This window comes from Tachysurus fulvidraco, chromosome 4 (assembly GCF_022655615.1).
Source record: "Tachysurus fulvidraco isolate hzauxx_2018 chromosome 4, HZAU_PFXX_2.0, whole genome shotgun sequence".
NCBI classification, from domain to species: domain Eukaryota; kingdom Metazoa; phylum Chordata; class Actinopteri; order Siluriformes; family Bagridae; genus Tachysurus; species Tachysurus fulvidraco.
This window is the reverse complement of record NC_062521.1, coordinates 21495348-21520982: the sequence shown is the minus strand read 5'-3', so window position 1 is coordinate 21520982 and position 25635 is coordinate 21495348. Positions and strand designations below refer to the sequence as shown.

Sequence of the window (25635 nt, the reverse complement as noted above, 5' to 3'; positions counted from 1 at the left end):
TGTCATTCTGCCACAAGATCACACAAAGTTGGTCACACACTGCACACCACTGACATGGAGAAAGTAAAGTCGCTCGGTGGTGAAAAAAAGAGCAGACAGGAGAAAGGGATCAAAGGGGGATGAGTGATCACAAATACAGCCAAGGCTGAGTGTGAGCATGGACAGAGTGACACTCAAGAGGTTCTCATCATAGCCACCTCCACAGTGGTTTTTATTGGCATCTGAGCATTCTGCATCGATGAAGTCATCGCCATTGGTCCCCTCTGAACCATTACTGAGCCTCTCCAGCACCTCGAGAGACGACAGACGCTGGGGGATGATGGGTCGCAGTCTGGACGAAAGCGCTCGACCTTCTGCAGTATCCCTGGCCAGGCTTTTTGCAGCTGAAAGTGTTTTTTTGGACTGGAGATTGTGCAGGCTCTTCCGTAAGGAAAATGGTGCTGGACCCATTAGCAACAGGTTTGTAGGAGGACCTGGTCTCTTCTCTGGTAGGCAGCTTCTGGCCTGCTGACGCTCATGCCTGAGGATAGTGGTGAAACGGGTGTAGGAGGCAGGACAGGAGCCTTTACACTTGCTGGGTTTCAGGTGAAAAGGGAGAGGATCATGGTGGTGGTGGTGGTGGTGGTGGTGCCCTAATATTAGAGTGTTAGGCAGTGAGAGACCAGGAGAGGGAGTTTCCACTGTAGCATTTTGTACACAGCTATCCTTCTGTTCTCTCTTGCCATCAGTGTGTGAGAGTAAGTCTGTTCTTGAGCTATGGTTCTTGTTAGAAAATGCAACACACACCTCTGGCTCTTGAATTTCTGAGAATGAAGTCTCTTCTTTAGGTGTTTGCTCCTCGGCACACTCTAAGGGGCAATTGTCTACATGTGCCATCCCAGGCGTTATTAACGACTCAGCAGAAAGAGCTGATTGAAGTATACAAGCTACAGGGGCGGGGCTATGGGAGGGGCTAGAGCCACTGGGTAGTGTAGGCATGGAGGCGGAGCGTGTCGGGCCGGTATTAGAACACTGAATTATACGCTCAAACTCCATCACACGACAACTGACAGCATGACGGGGGATATTCCTGCATTGCTCAGCAGTGATATCAGCATCTGACCTTTCAAAAAGTGAGGCCAAGTTACGTACACTGGCATGAGGGCTGAGGCCCAAAGATCTCGGCCTCTCAATATGGTGCATGTTCCTGTACAGAGTTGAAAATTCTGCTGTGCTCCTTACAGCTACATTGAAAGGTCCATTTTGGATAGGCGTGCTACTTTTGCATACAGCTTCTCGAAAAAAGTTGGCTTTGGTGTCTGAACCGAGTTCATGGTACGTGTCTGTTGTATCATCGTTTCCTGAGAGGCATGGCTCTTCGTGTAGATCCTCACAGCTGTGCACTTTGGCCCATGCCGTTGCCTCAGCTCTCCTCTCCTGGTTCTCATCAGTAGAAGGGGCAAATTTAGGCTTGAATTTAGAGGGGAGGATTTGAGGAATGCAGGCTTTGGCAGCAAATAGAGAGTTTTTAGTCTTGTTCTGAGTACCTAGTGTGCTACTGGCAAGAACTGAGCGACCATTTACAGAGGAGCATGGTGAAATCACACAGCCATTCCCACCTTTATAATCCCGTGGCAGGCATGCAGGGTAACAGAACAAACAGCAGGTTAGATTGTTCTCTCACTACATGAAAACAGCAGATATGCAAATACAATGGCATAATTCATTTATTATAAAAACAATAAATTATATGAACACATGGAGAGAGATCTCTAATCAATTACAGATCAAAAATACTCAAGGTAAGCATCTTGTGCTTTCATATTTTTTCATATTTCCTCCAAATCTTTCCAGAAGTCAAAAGATCATTGTTCTTTGAAGCTAACTACTGGGTAGAAAGCCATGCACACATGAAATACATCAAAAGAAACTATGATGCAATGGTATGGAAAATAAAGTGCTATAAATGTAAAATATATATATAAATATATGACTAAGAGGATTAACCACCTCAGCTGGCACCCAAGAACAAAATCGATGCCAAATGTCGACAGATGACTGGCTTCTTAAATACAATAAAATGCTTTCCCACTATAAATTTTCACAGTCTCCTTCTGGAATGCACACATTAGTGCAAATAGCACAGCTCGTGGCCTCCAAAGCCTCTTTTTTTAAACATGAGGTGCAAGGCAGTTCCTGAAACTGCACTATACATAAGTCATAAATCCTCAGTTGTAGTCCACTTCCCTTTCTCTGCTTCTCACAGCTTCACGCTGCAGAAGACAATCATGCTCATGCCAGTGAATAATAAAGAGTAATATATTCCATAATATGCTCACTGTATCGCGTGGTAATGTGGTAATGAGGTAATGTTTACATTGAAACTAATTCCCTTACTGTTTTCTTCCTGACTGAGCCAAAGTAAATCAAGACTAAACTCACTTGATCGCTACACATGCAGTGAGGACTTGGCTTACAAGCTGCAACAGGCAGACGCAACTGTTTCCTATTCTAAAGTCTCTTCCAGATAAAGCTGACATGGGTTTCCTTTGACCCCTTTCACAGTCTCCAGTGCATCAGTAAGTCAGGCAAAGCGTCAGCTGTGGTAACACACTTACGTAACTGACTCTTTAATGGCTTCCATAAGTCTTTGTGACTTGAAGGAATTCTAAACCAAAGTTTTATTTGATCTCATTAAACCTCCTTCCCTACACTTTAGCCAAAGCAAACTCATCTTACTAGAAAACACTAGAAAGATTTAAGGTATTAATAAAATGTTGTTAAAAAATTGCTCAGAAAATAGCATGCTTAACGTGTGAGGAATATAAACGCATCTGCTGCTTGGAGCTTATATTTTAGAGGATTTAGAGGTCTAGAAACTTGCCTGAGGACCGGACTAGTGATTAGAAGCGTTTAGTAGCAATTGCAAAACCCTGGTATTTCTCAAACACACCGTAGATCCACAGATCATCCCAAATGTCTACCAAGCTGACAAAATGTCCAACGTCATATTTAAGGTTAACATGTTACTATAACTGTAAAAGAGAGAATAATGTAAATTCTTGATTCTTATTGCTCAGGAGTTGATTCATTTTCTATTACCTTGGCTCTGACAGCTGCTTTTTTTATGTCTTAGTAGATTCCAAAGTGATAAAAAAAATACAGGCTGAGTTAGAGACTGGAACAACTAGCTATACATGATATGTCATAAGTTTGGTGACTTATGTATTATAAAAATTTATTCTTTACAAAATATTCTTACCATGGGAAAATGCCGTGTTACAAAGCAATAGAGTTTTCAAGACTTGCTGTTATATGGAATCTATTAACTTTGGGGCTACATTGACTTGTCCTGGCCAGGATACTATAGATGAATGAATGTATGAATAAAAGACAAAACATCACTATACACTTTACACCACCAGACAACCAGTGCACAATTTTACAATATTATCTTCATAAAACTAAACTGAATCCAAAATACAATGAAAGCGTACAGTAGATACTGTCTTTTATCATGACTAGCAAGGAGACACTAGCATCAGTGAGCACACGAGTGAGCGGCTTTGCCTCTGACTTATAATTAGTGCTGTTAACTATTAGAGTAAACAGTTCTTGTCCCCTTGGGTACCCCATTTCCACCCTCTAAACCTCCCCCGGGTCACATGTAACTCAAATTCCATCCTTTGACCTCAATCTGACAGCTGACTTCCTCATGCTTTGGCATCTCTGCGTGCTCGGCATGTCCATCCCACCCCCGCGGCTCCAGTCACAAACAACAGATCCGCATATTAATCTACAGCAGCACCAGCATTTCTTCATACTCCATATCAGAGCAGTCAGCAAAGCCGGTGTCAGTCTCCACTGTAGGAGTGGAGTGATGTGAAAACTCCAAGGTATGATAATCACACAAGTAAGACTCACAATGCTCTCTATATTGTGGGTACACCATTAGGAGGATAACACATTATAGCACAGGTTTAAAATTTGATCGGTAAAGAAACTGCTAGAAAAGTATGGACTGTTCATGAACTCCAGTATTCATGCGGCATAAGTAACGTTAAAGAGTTGACACAATATAAACCTAATTAACATGTTCTTCCGATGAAGTTTATAATCAAGGGGCTCGTAAATCGGTGGACGGTGAAAATCGGTGAAAATTTTCACCCACTGACCTGAGTTCAAGTGGTCATTAGCTTTCAGTGTCATAATATTTATGTTCATTTAAGTGGACATTTAGTTGTGTATAGAATATCTAGGAGTCAATGCTCTGTATTTCGTTCTTCAAATCAATTCTTCAGATCTTCAATTACGTCCAGAGTTAATGGATTTAACATTGCTGATAGTGTATTGATTCTGCAGTTGATGAACTCTTAAAAGACATCATACTGGTATAATGTTAGTCCAAATGTCTTACTCTAAATCCCCCAAAGACCAGAGACACTGAGCATAATTCAGCAAACAATATATAAGCTGTGTGTCTGGACCTAAAAGCCTAAAGCGCACAGCCTCCAGTTGAGACACTGGTGACTAAAGGTCAGGCGAGACATCTGTTAGGTGTCAAGTATGAAAAAAAAAAGTCAGCTTCAAGGGAACACAGGAAGACAAATGAGCATTGCTGCTTTAGCGATATTGTGAAGAAGGAATGTTATGATGATAAGATGAGCAGGGTCAAAATGAGAAGTTATTCGCTGCTCCATCTTAACAGACCGTTAATATGAGTGCTAACGTATATGTATCCAAAGCAGGATTACCACACACACACAAACACATACACACACACAGGCAAAGCATATAATCTAGTTCACAGGAGCTTTCGTGTTAGCGTTCCTGGACACAGGTTTAACAAAGACATTGATGAACAACAAAGGCTGGGATCCTACCTTTCGAAGATGAACTGGGATGGCGTTTGTTAAGTGCTCGCAGGCCTTGCAGTGGGATGTCGCCACCCTCCAAGACACTTTTGTAAATGTGCCGATCGCATTCTGGAGCTGCGTGCTCAGCGCCAGCCGAGCCGCCCTCCTTCCCCGCCACAATGGGGCCCGGTTTACACGTCGGGCTGGAAGAACACAGAGAGACCGACAAAATTAATCAAATACACAGTACAGGCTTGCTTAGTAAAGATTGTTATGTTTATCATAGTATAAGAAATAGATAATGAAAAGCAAGCATCCAGTTCACAGGTCTCTCCAAATGCATAGTACTTTTGACATTAGATATAGTTCTATTACTCATAATATTGCTATAGCAATAGTATATTATTCATACCAGGTCAATAAAAACTCCTGTAAAAAGTCTTGGCACCATCAAAGAAGGACTTTTAATTTATCACCAATAAGTATCGACCTATATTCTGGCCACAGGTGATGCCGGGAATTATTTTTAGTCCTTCGGAGACTAATGTGTTTCTGATAATGCCTACTAACTGAATCTCTTGGCTCTCTTTCAAACCTGAGTGGTTGCACCTTGATATCGATGAGACAGAAACAGCTGCTTTATCCCTCATCCAAGCATTCCTGAGAGGCCAGAGGTTCTGTGTTTCAAAAATGTGTCTAAACCTTTCCGCATGGGGTTCATGGTGCAAAAGTGGACTTATTTTCCATAGATGCTCCCACAGACTGCGCTCTCTTGGATATGAGCCTGTTAGCTTATCTACTATAAACAATCCTGGTAATAAAAGTACACAATTTAACATGAAATATGTCAAACTTTGGAGAGTCCCAGGTTTATATAATAATACATAAGTGTTTAGTGAAGAATGCAACTATTTAGTGGTGAAAAACGCTAGGCTATAATTAAACTAAATATAAATGAACACATGCAGAAAATAAACAAATGATTTGAGAGTAGGTTTAAAGCACATGAACAGTTTCAGGCTCTAGGTTGAGGTCAGTGGTCTGCTGCACTTTTATCCCTGAAGGCTGCTTATTCACCAGTGTAATGAGTGCGGACTCAGACCACATCCCTCAAACACACCCTCCTTTCATTGCAGAATGCATGCTGAAATCATCCAGGCTAAAATGTTCTGCACATTTCAAACTCTCCTGATCTACAACTGAACAAAAGTATTACTGTTTTTCTTTGCTCTTTTTAAACATACTGTATTCTTTCAAAAGAGTCTTGGTTATTGCATACGGAAGTGATCGAGTCCATCAAAATCTCCTTATATATCTTTAATGGCAGCTTGACATATTTAAGGCAGTGAAAAAAGACTTATTAATAAAGCAGATGAAGGTTTTATTTCTCATATAAAATGTTTAGAGTGTGAGTAAAAATTGTACAATTTATGCAAACTTATTGGTTCAATTAATACCAATAAACGTGTTATTGGATGGATTTATATTTACGCTGTAGTGTATTTTAAGTTTGGGATATTTGTGTATACTACTTAATAAAGCCCTATTTAACTAGATGGCACTAAATACCCTATTGACTTTGCCATCAATCAGTATAACCACATAGAATCTAAAAGTAATGACTTGTAATGAGTGTCTGATTACACCAAGCACTAAATGTGACACAGACACGTACATGAGAATAGTGACAACTCCTAGAACACATCAGATGTTTCACAGCATGAGGTGACTATCCGTGTCCCGCCAAGACGCCTGAGGAACCTGAGTGTCTGCCTGCCAGTTGCTAGAGATGATCTTACCAGTTTTACGTAAGAATTAGAGCTCGGTCACACACTCGTACACACACACAGGAGGAGCAAGTAGAATTTCAATATAGGGGAAGGTTAAGCCTCTTTTTATGGATCCTTCACTGGACAGAAATACTGCATTGTTCTAAAAATGGAGTACAAAAATGCAGGGTTTTAGTCTCAATTCCCATAGCATTTCAGAAAGGACCATGTGAAAGCATATCATCCTCCACTTCCCCTGTTTAGATCAGAAGACCAGCTGGTCTCATTTTTATAACAAGAAAACTTGTGTCCACATCATGTGGCTTCGAAAGAAAATATTAAAGCCATCAAAAAGCTAAACAACTTATAAACGTCGCAATGCTCGAAATCAATGCCACAGATTCTTAAATGGTACATGATTACTCAAAATGGTAGAATTACTCCGACATCATTTTCTACAATTTAGAATGTTCACCCAAGACAATAAACAAGTTACAATGACGCTCTTGCTATGAATATGACAACAATGTAAAAATTACTAGTTTAATTTAGTCCCTGGTGTCTAAATAAAAAACATTAAAGAGCTTTGGCATTTAAATTGCACCCTTTAATAATGCTATTTTTTTTAAGACAGGCCTACATGGCACCATGGGTGTTTTAACAGAGGAATGGAATGTTCTCCCCACGGGCTGTCAGGGATGTTTGTAGTACTTTCTACCGTCAGACCACAGAACAATAAAAGCAATGGCTGTGGCATGCTACGATTTCTTTTAACTTCGTCCCAAAAGAGGGAGAAATCAACACAGACATAAACAAAGCAGTGAGATGTAAGAATGTTCCCTGACGTGTGACTGCTCCCTAAAAACCGTGTCAAATGGAAAACATGAGCCTAATAAAAAAAGCTGCACTCCTCTATGAGCAAGATCAGGGTTTGTGGGATTTCTACAATGCCAGTGAATGGATACGAGCTCGCTTATCTTTCCACAAAATACATCCAGGTGTTATTTTCAGTCACTGGACTCAGCATGGAATAAATCATCACATACTATCCATTCCCTCATACTATCCAATGAATTCCACGCCTCTAACACACACACACACACACACACACACACACGCTCATGTCAAGCTGTACTGGTATCACTGGGAGGTACTCAGGAAACAGGAGAGGTAGGGGGACAGCGGTGCTCTCCTCTGTCCTGCTGAGAACAGACATCTATTCTTCTACACGAGCGCTGGAAATGAACGGGAGATGAGCATGCAGAATGTAGCGACAAAAGAGGGAAAAAACGAGAGTGGACTTACTATTGCTGCAGGTCGGAGGCTGTTTCCAAGGGAGTGAAAGAGGGGGCACTCTGCAACAAACCAAACAAAGAAGTCATTGATAGCTCCACAGGCTCAACTCTTCTGGCAGTTAGAAAAAGACAGGGCACGTTAGTCTGGCAAATTCACAGTCGCCTCTGACTCCAGTCTACTGTGATCAAAGCCCAAAGTCGTATGGTCCTCTGGACGATGTGTAGCGTAGGGTAGCCAGCAAGTATTTTGTCCTGCATGCAAGTTAGGGGCAAAACAAGCGTCTGGAAGTGAGGGGTGGGGTTAGTGAGCTTTCTGTGGGGAGGGGGCTGTCAGAAGCTCAGCCAATCAGCTTCTGCCTTTTTACTCTATCCTCTCTATTGTCTACTATGGAGTCACTCTCATTATGGACTGACCAGACTGACAGACAATTAACCAGCTGGCGTGGGAAGGAGGCCAAATTACATGGGCAGCCACACACACACACGCACACACACACTCACATTTTCAGAATAGCATGCATTGCGTAAACCCATATCTGACATCCTGCACATATTTGCAAAGGTGTCATTAATAGTGTGCAAAAGGAAGTTTTCCTCTGGCCCTGCTTGCTGACACATGTGTTGAGCCAATAACGTGGGGGTGGCCATTATTACCAGGCAGCAAATCCAAACGTAAGAGAACAGACAGCCACTCAGCAGGGCTCCTGCGTTTTGAATGGTTTAGCGCCAGCTAATTTTAGGCCACTGTTTCTGTTGCTTTTCCCCAAGTGGACGTCACAGGGCACAAAAATAACGCACCTCAGGATAAAAGCACAACTGTTGTTTGCAAATATGATTGCCCACTCGTGACCTGCTAATGTCCCTTTTGGAGGAATATGGCTTATGTGTTCATACAACCCCAGTTACACGTTCCTTCTCTAACAAACAGATAAATAGATGTACCCGGTGTTTACGTCTGTCTCACCGGTTGCTGGGGCAAGAAAGGTCACAAATAACCTTTGGACATGAATGTCAACTTTGTATTAGAATTTCAATCTGGCTGGTCTAAAGACTTTTCTATTTATAAACTCACATGCTTCAGAAGCTTCATTCTTCTAGGGCAAATGTAGCTGATCAGATCAGTGGAAAAAGGGCTCTACTGTTCTCATTCTATATGTCCATTTTGGTAAAAGTAAATGAGAGGCAGGACATACTCTTGTGTGAGACTGTGTGTTTAATCAGGCTTAGTGCTGGTGCAGCAAAAACACAAACAGGAAGCATGCATGAAGTCTTTATCTGAAGCAGAATCCTACAGTAGATAGCACAATCACAGTGAGCAAACGACAAGAAAGGGAAAGCCAATCGCATTATGTCGTTCCGGCATTATGACAACTACAATAAACTGTACAAGAAGGTCTGGAAGCTATGTTGCTTTTTACTTCATGATAAAAAGGTCACCTGTTTCCTAAAAAACACAGGGCGTAAAAAAAAAGAGATTCTTTACTCCATAACCCTTAAACACTTATTCAATTAGAATCTAGGAATCTAGGAGTTGAAGTAATTAAAATCTGGATTCTCGCTAATTTACGTAGAATTGGAGGATCATAAGACTTTCGATCGTTTCATGTGACTTATACCTACTATTGACAGTTAAGAAGCTGGTCCAGGCTAAGAAAAAAAACAAAACAACATTGTCCTTCATCTAGTTAAAGGCTATTATATATATAAAAAAAAAAAAGAATATGATTCCCTGAGAAACATGGATGGCTAGATGTTTATTTAAACTGAATTTCACCTTTCGCTTGTGATTATGTAAGCCTGCGACTGACCATTGACCTGACACATGTGAGTGAGATCACAGACTGGCTGCCATTCCCTGAAGCGCTGAATCAAACTACACACAGACCTCATCATCCTGTCCCTCAGCATGACAATGCATCTATAACACCAGAAGACGAAAGCGCAAAACATTCCTAAGCTTAGAAGATGATTTAGCAATATGAGAATATGTGTAGATACAAAATGATACAGCAAATGTGTATGTGTCTGTTTTTTGGAGAACAATACTTTTATTTATTTATATATCTTTATATCTGTTTATAGTTATATTTAATGTTATAAAAAGTCTGTGAAACAATTGGGGCCTTGTTATCATTTATGCTATAACACTTAGAAATAGCCATTTAATCACCTGACTCTTTTTACTCATATAAACTTGAGAAAAATGTCATATAATCCAAAAAATTGTGATATAATAAAAAAATATATAAATAAATAAATAAATAAATAAATAAATAAATAAATAAATAAATAAATAAATGAAATCCTCATTCCTAAAGACTCTTTTGTGTCTGAAAGGTTACCATTGACTGGTACTTTTACTGCTGAGACTGAAGACCCCTTCCAAAATTGCTAAATGAGCTTTTTTTTTTAACAGAAAGCTTTACCAGATCATCAAACACAATAAACACATTTTAAAATCCATGTATGTGGAGTAGCTGCCATACAAGTCCCTGTGTAAGTTGTTACTGTAGAAACAATAACATATTAGAATGAGTGCATTAATATAATTCTGTGACTTCACTTGTAGTCAAAACTATGGTTACAGAAAATCAAATCAACACCATCTGAACAATTAGATTCAAAAATTCAACAGCGTTGTAGTAAAAGTAATACAGACGGATCAGTTTATTTACTTAATCAGTTAAGGGTCTTGACCCAAACTTGTGAAGCAATCGATCTCTTATAAAACTGCTAAATAAATACCTAGTTCAGACATATTTGGTATTATGTCATGGGAAAGATTTTTTCTTCATTTCTATCTCAAACCCTCAACATTATTAGGAGAATATTTAGACTTCCTAAACTTCACAAACTTAATTTTCTCCTTCTCAGTTAATTATAATAAAATAATATAAATAATGCTAGCTTTGTGTATATTAGCCAAACTGTATTTTTTTTCTTTCTTTTACTAGGCATCTATTAAATACTTGTTTAAAGTTGTGTGGGCTTAATATTCTCCTTATGCTGTTAGAGGTGATGCCAAATATCACTTAGCAGAAGGTTTGAAAGATTAGCCACCATTTAACATTGTCTCCACATCAGCGGAGTTAAATTCCTTTGCTCTGACTATCAAAGCTAGTCAGAAGAACGGTGTGTTAACATTGTTTGTCTGTGTTCATGTGCCTGTTTCCTAACAGGTGTTGTGGGTGACTCAACAAAATTTACTACTTTCCTGATGTATAAATAGCATACAGTGTAAGTCGATGTGATTCACACTTCAGCGTCACGCACAGGCACCAAGAGGAGGAGCCATGATTCCATGTATGCAAGTATCCATGTATTTTTTTCCCCTCTCTTTGAAATTACCTGTTCACCCTGACAGCTGGACCACTATAAATAGCCCTGATCTAAAATAGCCCTAAACATGCCACAGAAAGGAAAAAAGGCTATCATCGGGAGGGGGGAAGGGAGAGCGTGCTAGATGATGGTAAACATGACGATTAGCCTCGGATTGCGCAACAAGGTGGGTGGTGGGGGTGGATCTGTGACACCACTGTGTGAGTCAGTGACAATCACAGGGTTACAGCAGTCACGCTTGTCACACAAACATCATGCACAAACAGGTGTTTGCCCTAAATGATGTGTGGCCTGATGTCAGTGTTAGTCTATATGTTTCCATATGGAGTCAGAAAAACCTTATAAACCCTTGCATAGATTCTTTATGTCCCAATAACTTGTTTAATTAAAATAACAGTTAGTATTTCTGATACGCCCTGTACCAATAGATAGATAGATAGATAGATAGATAGATAGATAGATAGATAGATAGATAGATAGATAGATAGATAGATAGATAGATAGATAGATAGATAGATAGATAGATAGATAGATAGATAGATAGATAGATAGAAGAGGAAGAACCAGTGTGCTACCCAGCTCCATGTTTTGGTTTCCTGCTAACCTAATTAGCATGGCTAAAACATAAATAACATGATCTCATAACATATGGCAAATGTTGGCAAATTATATGCATTAATAAAAACTAGCCTCTCTGAACTGTCCTTATCCTTTTCTGAAATAACAAATCATATTAATGGCCACAAAAAGTCAGCAAGTCATAACTAAGTATTGACATTCTGTTTACTATCCCAGCAGAAGAGATACTGCATATGACGACACATGATCATCCGTCATATGGGCAAGATACTTAATACGGCTAGAAAAAACTTTGTTCCATCAGCCAAACCTGTGTAGTGCAGCAAGTGATGCTAGGGATTAGAAAAGTGTGGGCTAAACTTGCAGCACTAAAATATCCATTGTAAAAATAATATGAATATAAATATCCATTAGAATGTAATATGAATAAAAAGCTTATAGTGAAGACACAAAACCTGTGTGACTTATTTTGGAAAACTGCACTTTCTGGCCTTGATATAAGGGATTGTGTATAACTGTTAGCAAAACTGTTAGCATGTAAATTAAAATATTAGATAAAAAAATTCTGTCTGACTCAAGCACACTGACTCTGTCATTCAGGGCGTCTTCACAACTACACCAGCATGCGTATGTTTCTCACATCCAGCCACACACTGTAAGTGGGAAAAATATGCACACTCCAAACATGGCCCATGTTGTCGGGAAGAGCGAGTCAGTCCCGTCAGAACAGAGACATGGACCTCATACTGATGTCTGGACACTGAGACTGACACAGTACTGAGGTTACAGATAGCACTGATGACAGATAGGTGTTAAATACCAAACGTCTGAGCAAATGAGAAGGAAACACTGCATCATGTTGCTGAAGGCCTAATAATTCAGCAGCCAAAGGACTAAAGTCCTAGACAGCTGGAGTCCAGTACGGTTTGGTGATTTCCTGTTCAGAGACACCTGATTTAAAAAACAGTAGCTATGTTAAGGCATGACTAATGTCTGTTGCTCAGCAGCCCTCATGTAATGGGAGTCTTGAACGCTTGTAAGTTATTTAGGGTCATGTGTCGCAACATGGATCTGTTAAGTACAATTCAGTTTGTCCAGGAGGCATAAGACCAAAGCTGTAAACAGGATAGTAAGATTTAGAGTGGAATCAATGATGTTTAAGTCACAAGACTAAAATAAACCATAAGAGCCAACAACATTGGAAATGAATCAGAAAAAGGTGAAAGTCCTGTTGTATATCAATTCAGAAAGTTCTCTTTCTTGCCCTAGCATTCAGGCTTTCTAACGGAGACATGTTTTTGAGGGTGTGACTGTGGAAAGAACTTGAATTTTGTGCTAACTTCTATTAAAGTTGCTGAACACCAAACGATATAAAATGCCTAAATGTTTTTTCTCGCTGGAATTTCTAATCAAGGAGTGAAAAGTACTACATCCTGATCACCTTGGGGTTTACTGTAGGACATGTCACTGTGCCAAAGTGTGAACCATTGTGCTATCAACTCACAGGCGCTGAGTTGCTGACAACGCTGAACAGGCATGCTGCCACTGAAAGCCTAGAGACAGCCTTTTCTCCCACATCAAATGCAAGCCGTGTGCTCGGCAGATCAAAATTTTACCTCTCTCTGCTATCAAGGACAGATAAAACACTGACAATAGAAACCATAAAAGCCTAAATCATTGCAAGGCTGACCGCATCCTAGTGGAAGGTCATGGGAGAATGGTCAGAGCAGCTGGGTTAAACGATAGAGTATTCCAGGTCATTATACCCTATTTAAAATAACACGAGAGGCAAGAAAATAGCAAACATTAGCACAGCAAACAACTTTGACCTGAATTAAATTGGAATAAAATATAAAGATGGAGATGATGGTAATAACTGATTTTTAGTAAAAACAGGAATGTTTACTTAAATTTTATTGACTTGACTGAAATCTGATGGTTTGAGTTTTTAGAATAACGGTTACAGAAGGAAATGTATACTGGGTATCAGTAGTAAGTGAAAAATAAAGTCATCTTTTGTGCTTTGTTTAGTAGCTAGTTAATCTAGCTAATGTGCTTTGTTAATTTGCTAATTAGCAGCTTGTAGAAGTTGGCAGTCAACATAAATCAGCACACAGAGCTATTTTTAAATAACATATTTTAAATAACATATATGTTAGGATGTGTGGATGTGGTAGCCTAGTGGTTAAGGCGTTGAACTACCGATCGGACGGTCATGAGTTCAAATCCCAGGTCCACCAAGCTGCCACTACTGGGCCCCTGAGCAAGGCCTTTAACCTTCAATTGCTCAGTTGTAGAAATTGAAATAAAATGTAAGTCACTCTGGAAAAGGGTGTCTGCTAAATGCTGTGAATGTAATGCATTAGGGAACAACTAATCAAGTTTCATGCAGATTTGTTAGAGCAGACGATATGTGCTCTTGTGTTTGGGATGTTTAAAGCATCTGAATCTTGGTCAAATAATTCAACTAGCCAGATAATTACAAAGTCTTTTTATGAGATAAAGTTAGTGTTTAAAGAAGTGTGAACACTAAACTCTGTAGTTCTGAACCAGAGTGAACTACACCAACAGATTTCTCACTGTAACCTGAATTAAATAAAAGTCGATCTGTTAATCCAGTTGCACCAAACTTTAACTCTTGTCTCTTTATCCTGATTACCATTAATCCTGTGGCTTGACAACAAAAAACATAAACTGAAAGTAATTTTATGGATTTGGGGATTCATTTTTAAACTTGATTTTGAGGTGGATAACATTTCTATATATAAGCAGTACAAATAAAATGGACCGTAATTCATGAACATTTTCAACATCTAATAGAGATAAAGGGATTCATCTCAAAAGTAACATGCAGTTTATATTTTTTATACTGGTGAATCTATAATCGTGAACAGTACAACATATTTCCAGATCATTGTTTAAAACAGGACATAGTCTTTTAAATAGTGTCTGATTTATTAAGCAAATAAAGTGATTTTACACTACCTGTAAACTGAACACTTACATCCTAGTTGGTGCAACATACCCCTAACCTTTAGTGTTTTTTTCCTCTAACACACCTGTAAAGTTGGAAAATACTGAAGATTGAGAATTTAGAGTGATATATGAAAAAGGAGAGGTGGTGTTCTGCATTTTTGCATTAGAAATGTACTTTATTGGTCCAAATTGTTTCAATTTCCAAAGATAACTAATAATTCTATTTTCCACATTTTATGCAGTCTTCATCAATATTTTCAATTCAATAATTAATTAAAAATGCTTGTTTATCAATCTTGATGAAACAACACCTCCTTATTGGACACATTTTGTATAATGACTTGGCCTTGAGAATGAGAGACATCAACAGGCAATGTGGACAAGACATGGGGAGATGAAGCCATTATTGTAGAGGGACAAGGGATGAGGTAAGGGAAGAGAATGTCTTCACAAACATACACAAAAAGGTTTAGGGTATGGCATGCATTAGCTCATCCACTATATGTCCAAATGTTTGTGGACACCTTACCATCACACCCACGTTTGCATGTTATTGCTGTTGCTATTATAATAACCTCCATTCTTAGTGAGCATTAGTGAGATTGGACACTGATATTGGGTGAAAAGACCTAGGGTGCAGTCAGTGTTCATCGCAAAGGTGTTCAGTGGGGTTAAGTTCAGGGCTCTCTGCTGTCCATTCCAGCTCTTCAACTCCAGTCTTGGCAAACGATGTCTTCATAGAATTCGCTTGTGCACAGGGGCACCATCATGCTGAAACAGGTTCAGGCCTCTTAGTTCCAGTGAAGGGAAATCTCAATGCTACAATATACAAGAACATTCTATACAACTGGGTGCTTTCAACTTTGTGGGAAAAGTCTGAAGAAGAACCACATATGGCTGTGACGGTTAGGTGTTCACATACTTTTGGCCATATAGTGTATATGGGACACATTGACACGGACAACTTACCGTTTTGCCAAACTCCATCTCTGAATAGAATCTATACCATGGTTCATTCTCTAAATCTACATCTTCAGGGGATAAGTCCTGAATTTACAAAGGCATGTTCACAAGATATGGAGGACAAAGAAAGAGAAAGAGAAAGAGGACAGTTCAAAATACAAAGATAATGAGACGGAATGATGCATTGTACATGAAAAACAGGTAAAATACTCCCAGTTGCTGGGATCACTCGGGTCATATAAGCAAAATGTTTCAGGAGGATGAGACTAACACTAAATTGGATTAGGTTCCTGCTTGTCTGGATGTCTGGTTTATATCAGCAGTCATGAGAACAGGAAACAGGAAATAAGCAACTTCTTTAGACAATGCAGTGAAGTATTGAAGGAAAGAGGCCCCTCATGGAAAACTTGTCACGGAATAACAATCATATAAGGTATAAGGTGTATAAAGGATTAAGATTTAAAATGGGTGACAAAACTTTACTAAATTATTAAGCATACCTCATGGTCAGTCAGTTCTCTACTTGCTTTTATTTTATTTTGATCAATTATTATTAGTTCATTCTGATATTCTGTGTTAGTTTATCAAATAAACCAAAATAAAGCCTAAAAATGAATGACCTTATTTTATTTATTTTCATTTTATTTTCTTATTTTCATTCATTTGTAGTATGATACTGATAAAAAAAATATACTTTCCTTAGAAAGTAGCAAGCAATGCGATCAAAGGTGGTCAAAATCAAACAGACCCCAACCTTCATAATGAAACTATGATTGCAACCCTATGTCATCAGGGGCATTACATAATAACAGCAGTTCACACTCTGAGTCATGTTTCTAAGGGCCTGAAAGGCAGAAAATACCACCGAAAAAAACACACACAAAACCCTGACAGCTGGAAAGGAGGGAGGGAGGCATTGGTTTTCAGGGAAGGCTGACACACTTTGCATGCCTGTCATGCGGTATTTATTCATGATCTTCTGTACAGCTGAACATCAGTGTCATCTTTACACTGTCTACGAGATCACATTCTTAAAGATTCAATGAAGTACGGTAGAAAACAACGACATAATTTTATGCTGAGCTAAAAGTAAAATACAACAAAAAAACAAGACAGAATTGACCTACTTCCTCACTCTCTGAAAGGAGTAACAGATTTTTATAGACAGACATGGCTCCAACATGATGAGGTCACAATGTACTCATGATTACCCAGAGGACCGACGTGCAGCCTCAGCTGCCCTCATATACAAAGCAGGAAAAAATAACATCCCTGAGAGTGTCACTGCATCATGCACACACACCCCAGCTGAGCCAAGCTTAAGCAAAGAATACACTAAAACATGCACGGACACAGAGCGCATCGTACCGGCCTCTCCGCCCTCAGCACAGACGACTTCCCTGGCTCGTACTCGAAGATGCTCCTGGGCTCAGCGCGATACTTCCTGGTGTCCACCTTCTTGTCAGGGGGCTCCCACTCATTTCTGCAGGGGACGAAAAAAGGAAAGAACCAATCCGGGGTGAAGAGATGGGGTTGCCATGGTGACTAACAAGGGCGCGTTCTGCTTGAGCATCCTCATGTTTTCATACGCATGGATTCTCTTAAAACGCCACACATTGTAATAAGACTCAGACTGTAAACAGCAATGGAAGGAAAAAAAGAGATATTTTAATAATTTTCTTGGTAATAGCTTTGAAAGTGTTTGTATTATTGCTATATAAATAGATTTCATTAATGTTTATGTTCTGTTGTTTGTTGACCCATTTTTAGCATTTGCTGAAAAAACTGAAATGGGTTTGGTTCAGTTTCGTTAAGAAACCAGACTTAAATCATATTTGTCTTTTAAAGTTTATGTTCAGGTCCTTTTTAACAAAATAAAATTAGCCTTGATCATGTTTAATTAAAATGTTTAATGCTCAAATCTTGTGAAAAAAATCAATGTTAGCACTGCATTATAATATAATAATAATATTAACTGTCCTTCCAGTTATCCATTTTGTTTTCTTTATCCTATCAAGGGGAACAAAGCAAGTTTCACCAACAAATTTCACACTCTAACCTGAATTAAATAAAAATCTAGATCTAGTTATACCAATCTTTAAATCTTGTCAGTTTAGGAAGTGAGAGTACCTGGAGAAAAAAAACAGAGACTGTACAAACTCCACACACACACAATGTGGAGGGGAAAACAAAACACTAATCCCTGGATACTGTATGTGAGGCAAATGTGCTACCCTCTACACCACCATGTACCTGTATTAACTGTATTCCAATAATTAAAGAGGTAGCCCAAAACAATATGACATACCCTGCTAAGTAGTAAATATAACATCCGGCCTGAATGTATGCTTACTTTCATCTCTAATATTAATTTAGATATTAATTTTACTTTTTTTAACTTTTGATAATATTTATCAAATTACAAGTAGAAATATGAAAGCACATTGCTCAGACTTTTTGAACGTGCGCTTACCTTTCTGGCCGTAGGGAAGATGTTTGAGTTGGCATAGATACTCTTCTCCTTGTCTGTGAGCTGCCCACGTCTACAGCACTTTTAGACCGAGGAACACTTCGCCCTGGACAACAACAAAAAAAAAAACAACAACAGAAAAGTGTACAATACACAACAAAATGAAAGACCAAACCTTAATACATAAAACACACAACAACTGAAACCTTTTCTGAAGGCACAAAAAAACACACACACGCATACTTAAATTTATGTACTGTAACATACAATTTACCAAATACAAGGACAAGAGAGTTAAACAGTAAGTAAGTAAAGATAAAATGTTACATTTACCATAATCATCCATATGTGAAGAGCTATCATCTAAAAAAAAAAACAGATCAAAACCAGCAAGAATTAATATGTCATTTTTTTATATCTGTTTATGGCAAAGAAAGGTTGTCTAGCACTGATCATTTAATAGTTCATTCATATAAATAAAATGAATATCAGCTGTGTATCATTAGGTTTAGAAGAGAGCCGGCACATCGTGTGTCAATCATACAACCATGGTTAGTTTAATTACACATGTATTTCATATCAAACTATGAGTTAGATGCTCAAATAATATGCATAGGGAATAAAACTCTACAGGGCAAGTAAACAATTAATAGTGGGGTGCAACATGGGTGGGGTGTAACCACCCCAACATTAATTTATTTCCCTGTAACAGCATGAAGTGTTTTATTCCCTTTATGCCACAAACTATATGACGTCACATGCTATATTTAAGTATTAAACTATGACACATTACAAACTGTAGTTACATTTATTAAGTATGAAACATCCACAGAGCAAGATTTCCAGTATCACTTCCAATTATGGTGTGACTAGCTACATTTTTGGATTTTTATTTTTAAGTTAATAAGACAAAATGCAGTCTGTGATGTTACTGAGAAAACACAAAGCTCCCACAAAGTCCTTAAGATTTAACCATCTCATAAATTGTAAAAGAACAGCTTTATTTCTTGCAAAATGATGACCCTGGAGTCTCCTTCCAAAAATGCTAAATAAATCTCCACACAGAACGTCACCAAATTCTCCGTATAAATCTGCCATACGAGTCATATAAATACAATGTTACTATTAAAAGAATTATTATAATATAATAATATAGGAACAAGTGCATCAGTATAAACCTGAATTACAGCCAGCATTATCGTCAGAACTGCTACTGTAGTAAATTAATCTACTGACTAATCAGTGTGTTGTAATGCTAATTATTCAGAACTATAAAATAAATGTTTTTAAAATTATGCAACAAATATAAGCGAACTGTCTCAAAATTGTTCTCACTACAGAATTTTTCCAAAGACTTCTGAAGCTGAGTAAAACTTTCAGTGAATCGTGTGCATCACATGTACAGTAAAAGCAGGTAACATTATTATTATCAGCACATACAAGGCCCAGGTCTTACATTTCAGGTATAGGCAAACCAGTAGGTGGAGATGTTTCCAAACAAGTAACAGACCTGGGGCTTAGATAGTACACCGGTCACAGAGAGAATTGCTTTGTGCACTTTCAGCCTTCCACATTCTTTTTTCCCTTTTGTTTACAGGCAACAGTTATTTCCAATCCATTACTCCTGTCCTGAATGTTTCAATAATTTAAAAGAGCACTTCTCTAAAAGCGATGCCATCTAAAGTGTTGTAGAAGCATTAGAGTGCTAATACTGGATGCAATAATCGATTTGTGCTTTTTAAATACACTTGTGATTCCCTTGACATCATGACAACTCTTCTGAAATTATAGCTGACCTTGACAAATGAATGGATTGCCCACTGCTTAGAATATCATTTTAATTACGCCAGGGCATCGTTCACAGTGTGGGGAAACCTCATGTAAATTTATGATCACATGCCTTGCAGGATTCCGCCTATGATGATGTTCTAGCTGTATTGGGTAAGAAGCCAGGAAAAGCTTTAGGAATAAAGATTAGGATCATGTTAGCGCCATCTAGCTTGAAATTGCGAGAATATTGCCGAATAATGGAGAGTTTACCTGTGACCAGTGTTCAGTTGATTCGGTTACAACCATACAAAAAAAAAATTTTTAGCATCTTAAAACATTTTGAAAATACCGTTGTGTCTTCCCAGAAGAACAAGAATTGCATGAATATGACAAATATCATTGATCTTTTCACAATGATGAAAGGTCCACAATTACTTGCAACAACAACAATTGTAGTAGTAGTAATAATAATAATAATAATAATAATAAATTTATTGATTGATTGATTGATTGATTGATTGATTGATTGATTGATTGATTAAATAGTAGTAATATTGTAGCACTGTTTCTATCTATAAAAACAGGTTCTTTCTGGGTTCTTTACTTGGTCCTGGCTTACCTGAAATCAGTTTTAGATTCTGTTAGAATAATCTTTTCGATCTTCAGTATCTTATCGGCTATGTTGAGAAAATAAATTTGAAATTACTTTGAAAATGGAGCAAAATGGAGAAGGGTGATCAGTGGATGTCAGTGAGAATGAACACCTGGCAAGCTGGATGTGATGGAAAAGATTGAGCAAATGTAAGAGGTGACATGAGTTAATGGTACCTCTGGTTTTCAGCGGCCTGTCATAGATCTCTGGGAATATGTAGGTGGGACGGTATGGATTTTCCTCAGGAGGTTCTGAATAGGGTGATGACAAAACATACACTGAGGACGATGTGTACACACAAACACCACAGGCAGAGATGCAAAGATGCAGCAGGTGTCTGGACTCATTTCATACACACAGATGAAAAACCGCAGTCATGCTTATGGAAAGGGTTTTACCTGGTATTCTGTGGATTTGTTTGAACATGTTCTTGTACCAGTCCTTGGACTTCTCTGTGTTCTGTTATTAAGATAATAAGTCGGAGATTCAGATACTGTGTATAAGATAATCTGTCATAGAGACTGATCAAGCTACACAATCAAATAAGTTGAAGCAAAACGTGGCTAACATAAGTATCAGAAATACTCAAATGTTTGCAGGTACTGCTCCAACTTAAAATCATTTAAAAATCAGACTGGTACTGAAGTTTTTCTCATTGGAGGTTGTCGTGCTGTTTTCGTTCTTACCCGTACTGGGACTCGAGGCTTCTCCAGTGGGACAGGGGACACTGAGTGAACAGTAATCATCGTTCTTTTGCCCTCCATCTGTATAGAGGGTCTTTGAGGTGGATCTTCAGGTGGACGACAGATTTGCGTCTCGCTGGAGCCGTGATCACACACTCGGTCCTGCTGCTCTACAGCATCTGAAAGGCCATCAGCACCCACAGAGTAAATGATCAAATATCAAAATCAATACAGTCACATTGCTCTTGACAGTAATAGAATTATAGGTTATTTGGCAGCCATAAATAGTATGCCATAATTGAAGTTAACTCTATAACGGTAATGACTATATATATATATATATAGATATATCCTTCATAAACACATGTTGTTTTTTTCTAGCCAGTGGTTTGGGTTCGAGCTGACAGGGTGCCTACCTGTGCCATGCTGCCACAGAACAATTGTTGGGTATTCACTGCTGTTTGATGTGCACACAGTTGGCTCACTGGCTGATGATGGACAGTCACTCAGACCTAAGCTTACAACACACTCCACCTACAACCAATAACAGGGAAATATAGAATAAAACATAATACCAGAACACTTACTTACATTAAAAATAGGATGATCTTGAATGAGACTGTAGATAATTTTTGATATAAATGTCACCTGTAAAAATTTTCCTTATATAAAATGTCCATGTTGACTAAATCTGAAGTCGAATTAAACCACTTAAGTTTCCATTCCACTAAACAGCAGTGATGTGCTGGCTTACCTGTGTTGTAGCCTTACTGACTGGGTCTGAATTTGAATGAGCTTCGTTGCTATTTAGTCTTTTGTCTGCCAAACTCGTTTCTGTGGCATCTCCATTGACCGCTCTGTGGCATTCACCTAAAAACAAATCCGACCGTTGAAAAGTTGAGAAGGGTCTGTAAATCTGTCAGAACCTTTTGAAATCGAACAAGGCATAAACATGAAGCAATGCCGCATACACTTGGCACTGACCCGGTTTTGTTTTATATGCTTACCGCAAAACTATTCCAAGACAGGGCTGTTTATCCTCAATTAAACGAATCGCCAGTCCTGTCATGACTGAGTAAAAGGTCTTCCGATGCTAATTTCCTACAGCAGGGAACAGCGATTCCCTTACAATCTGTGAACTTTGTCATTAGAACAAGGGGGCCATTGACTCCACTGTAAGGATTGTTTGTTTCTCTGGCCTTTTAATTCCAGCACAACAATTTGAGCATCTCACCCATTTCCTGGAAGAAAGCCAGCATAGTTTCTAACACTCTGATAGCCAATAAACACACTGCACTGCAGTCTCAGTCTCATGTGGGAGTTTTAGACAAAAGCTCTCTTTGATGCACCCCAGTAAATATGGGGGCTCATGGAAAGTTATTCGGGCTGCTGAGCAACCGAGTTGGCAGTCAGACACCGATGTGTGTGTTCTGTACCAAAACACTTGGCCATTCTAAAGCGCATACTGAGAAATCGATTAAAAAACTAAATTTTGGTCTGAAAAATAAGATCACTTGTAAATACAAACATAATTGTTATGTGTACATTATTCATCCAGCTTTGAGAGCAACGTAAGCAGCGGCTTTTCACTCACTCATGTCTGGTTTCGCATCCTGTTCCTCGGTCGTACAGTCTCCATCATCAGCCTGAACTAATGTGGCTCTCAGAGTAACAGCCCCCTTCCCCTTACACACACGAGATGGATCCAACTCTTCAGGGACAGAAAAAATAAATAACAGAACAAGACAAACAAAGAAAATGGTTATAAAAACAGAATCATGCCTCTGGTATTAACATATAATCTGTAATATGTCCATTGTTACATGAGTCATATTAAAGTTTATTAAAAAAATAATATGTAGAAAACAGTATAATACTATTTGATTATGGTGCTTCATAAAGTACACTATTCAGAATTATTGGCACCCCTCAAGGGAAATAAACATTCTATATTTAGTATATTGTTTACAAGTGAATAAAACACATTTTTTTAACCATATATTGATCAAAGCACAGATGTGGAATATAAATATTTGTAATGGTTTCTTTTAAATATTAATTTTACTTGTTTATGCAAGGAGTTTCAAGAACTCCAGAGTTTTACGTGTTGACTGTATATACACTGTTAACATTCATAATATTTGTGTTCACAACCAAGGATCAGAATGATATTTTAAGTAAGATTCATCCAGACGTTGGCAATGCTTAGCAGTGCTGGAGCTTGTACATATTATCTACCCCACTGTACTGGAATGGTGTTGGGTGTCGCTTATCAGACCTTGACTTCAGAGATAAACTGTAATTCTGTTGCCTGTGTTTGTTGTTAGTAAAGTAAGAAATGGCAGCTGCTCTCACCAGTGGGCATCAGATCTGGAGAGCTCTTCATGGTCCTCAGAGGAGTGATTCTCACTGCAGAGACACTGCGTGGACTGTTAATTAGTGGACGTGCTGCCAGTTACAAAAAGAAATGTTAGAGCAATAAGTGCAAAGATTTAGACAGATCAGTGTATTTAGAAATGACACTGTGTACGATAACATATATAATAATTGTCCATCAAGTGAATAAAAATAACAGATGGATATGTTAAAGCCCCTGTAGGAGCTTCATCATCAGGTTTGCTGAATGTAAGAAAGTTACACTCTGTTTTGATTCACACCCATGACATCACTGACATCATTACCGATAAGACACGGGCATCTTACAGAGCCCTTGACCTGAAGTCAAGGATAAACTACAATGGAATCGCTAAAATGTTTTTTTGTTTTGTTTTTATCTGCATGGGGAGGAAGGATGAGTGAGTAGAAATGGATGAGGTAAAGGAAACAGCAGGGAGGAAATAAAACAAAGACAGACTCAACAATACAGTAGTCTAAAGGGGAAAGCACAGAGAGTGTCTCTGTGTGTTTGCTCACTCACTTAAGCAAGAAATCAAACCTCTGCCGGAAAATATGGGTGTATCACAACGCTTACTGTTCGAACACAATGCCCTGTATGCATAAATTGCTATTTGGGGAAAAGTGAAAGAATACAGACTGATGTGACTTTTTTTTAAATGTCATAAGTACTGATTTCTTGATTAATGTATTTGCACTGTACAAGCCACTCATTTGGCATGTTATACATCTAAAAAGAAAAACACATAATATACAAAAGACAGAGAGGTTTTTCAGCCTGCTTCTGCAGAGGAAACATTTAATGTTTTTAAGTGCAATCTGCTTATTTTGGTTCTGTAAATATAAAGCAAGGATCTGTTTTTCTTGATACAAAATTGTGCCGAAACCCTAGTCTCACAATTCAGCACTCTATCCTTCACTAGATTGTCTGGTATTCTTTATAGATAAACTCAACCAAAACAACCTACTTTCAAAAAGAGGTCGACTGACTGACATGATGATCTACTGACCATTCATTGCTTCAATACACTTTCCAATGCAATGTGAACATTGAGTACAGTGACTGTACGTGTATTTCTTACTAAAAACCTTTGCAAACAATTTAATATATAAAGAAATCCAGAGAGTCCATTCATGTCCTCCTGCAAGTTTGTAGCCTAAAAAGTATACAAAAGATATCAGATTATCTGTATTTCATGGATGGAGCATCTGAGTCCCTAACACAAAAGAAACATGCCTTTACGTTCCGCTTTGTGCCATTGTATTAGCACAAATTGTGAGACTGAGAGATCATGGTTGATTAATCATTAAAGTTTAGCACTCATTTGATAGTTAAAGCTTACATTCTACTGGTATGACTCAACAACTTTTCCAGGGAAGCTGCGCAATGGCTAACCCCAGCTGCCTTTCAAAATTTAGGGAAAAACTATTTTCCCATTTGGGTTAACACATCTTTTCTTCAACTTTTCCAAAATGTCCAAATTTCCAATGTCATTGTCAGAACTTATCTACCATCAATCTACAAAGGAACTATTCAAGAGGCTTATGGGTATTTCTAGTTTATATGTTTTTACCCAGAACCTAACCATCACCAACAAGCCTTTAAACATACTGTACTATTGAGGATCACAAGGATATGAAGGGATGCATATCGACTTACCAGGGGCAGCATCAAATCTCACTGCGCCCCCTGCTGGAGAGCCCTGCGAAGGTAAAATATAGAGATCACACCAAAAACAATTATTAAGAACCATTAATTAACCAGAACTAAAATTTTGGGTGCATTATTAACACTCACGATAAAATACAGAAATATTGAAAGCAGTGATTCAAATCATCATCTTACAGACACAGTACCCAGTATTATGTCAAATTGGGATCAAATCCAACTAAAAATATAATGTTACAGC

General features: G+C 38.4%; 1 protein-coding gene across 10 annotated transcripts in view; it reads right to left on the bottom strand.

The window, feature by feature from the left end:
- LOC113661069 (sorbin and SH3 domain-containing protein 1) overlaps positions 1 to 25635 on the bottom strand; it is a 48541-nt gene that overhangs the window by 12030 nt on the left and 10876 nt on the right. For 5 of the 10 annotated variants that reach the window (XM_047812282.1, XM_047812287.1, XM_047812288.1 and 2 more), the window contains exons 2-16: positions 25386 to 25428; positions 23687 to 23779; positions 22926 to 23042; positions 22086 to 22201; positions 21748 to 21865; positions 21335 to 21510; positions 21047 to 21107; positions 20825 to 20899; positions 18560 to 18589; positions 18230 to 18332; positions 17125 to 17239; positions 15763 to 15840; positions 7910 to 7959; positions 4863 to 5038; positions 198 to 1598 (exon numbers count right to left, since the gene is read on the bottom strand). In XM_047812282.1, the coding sequence (XP_047668238.1) occupies positions 198 to 1598; positions 4863 to 5038; positions 7910 to 7959; positions 15763 to 15840; positions 17125 to 17239; positions 18230 to 18332; positions 18560 to 18589; positions 20825 to 20899; positions 21047 to 21107; positions 21335 to 21510; positions 21748 to 21865; positions 22086 to 22201; positions 22926 to 23042; positions 23687 to 23717 (2647 nt within the window). In that variant the 5' untranslated portion in view covers positions 23718 to 23779; positions 25386 to 25428. The remainder of the gene's footprint in view (positions 1 to 197; positions 1599 to 4862; positions 5039 to 7909; positions 7960 to 15762; positions 15841 to 17124; positions 17240 to 18229; positions 18333 to 18559; positions 18590 to 20824; positions 20900 to 21046; positions 21108 to 21334; positions 21511 to 21747; positions 21866 to 22085; positions 22202 to 22925; positions 23043 to 23686; positions 23780 to 25385; positions 25429 to 25635) is intronic. The other 5 variants (XM_047812290.1, XM_047812291.1, XM_047812285.1 and 2 more) reach the window with 4 other exon arrangements.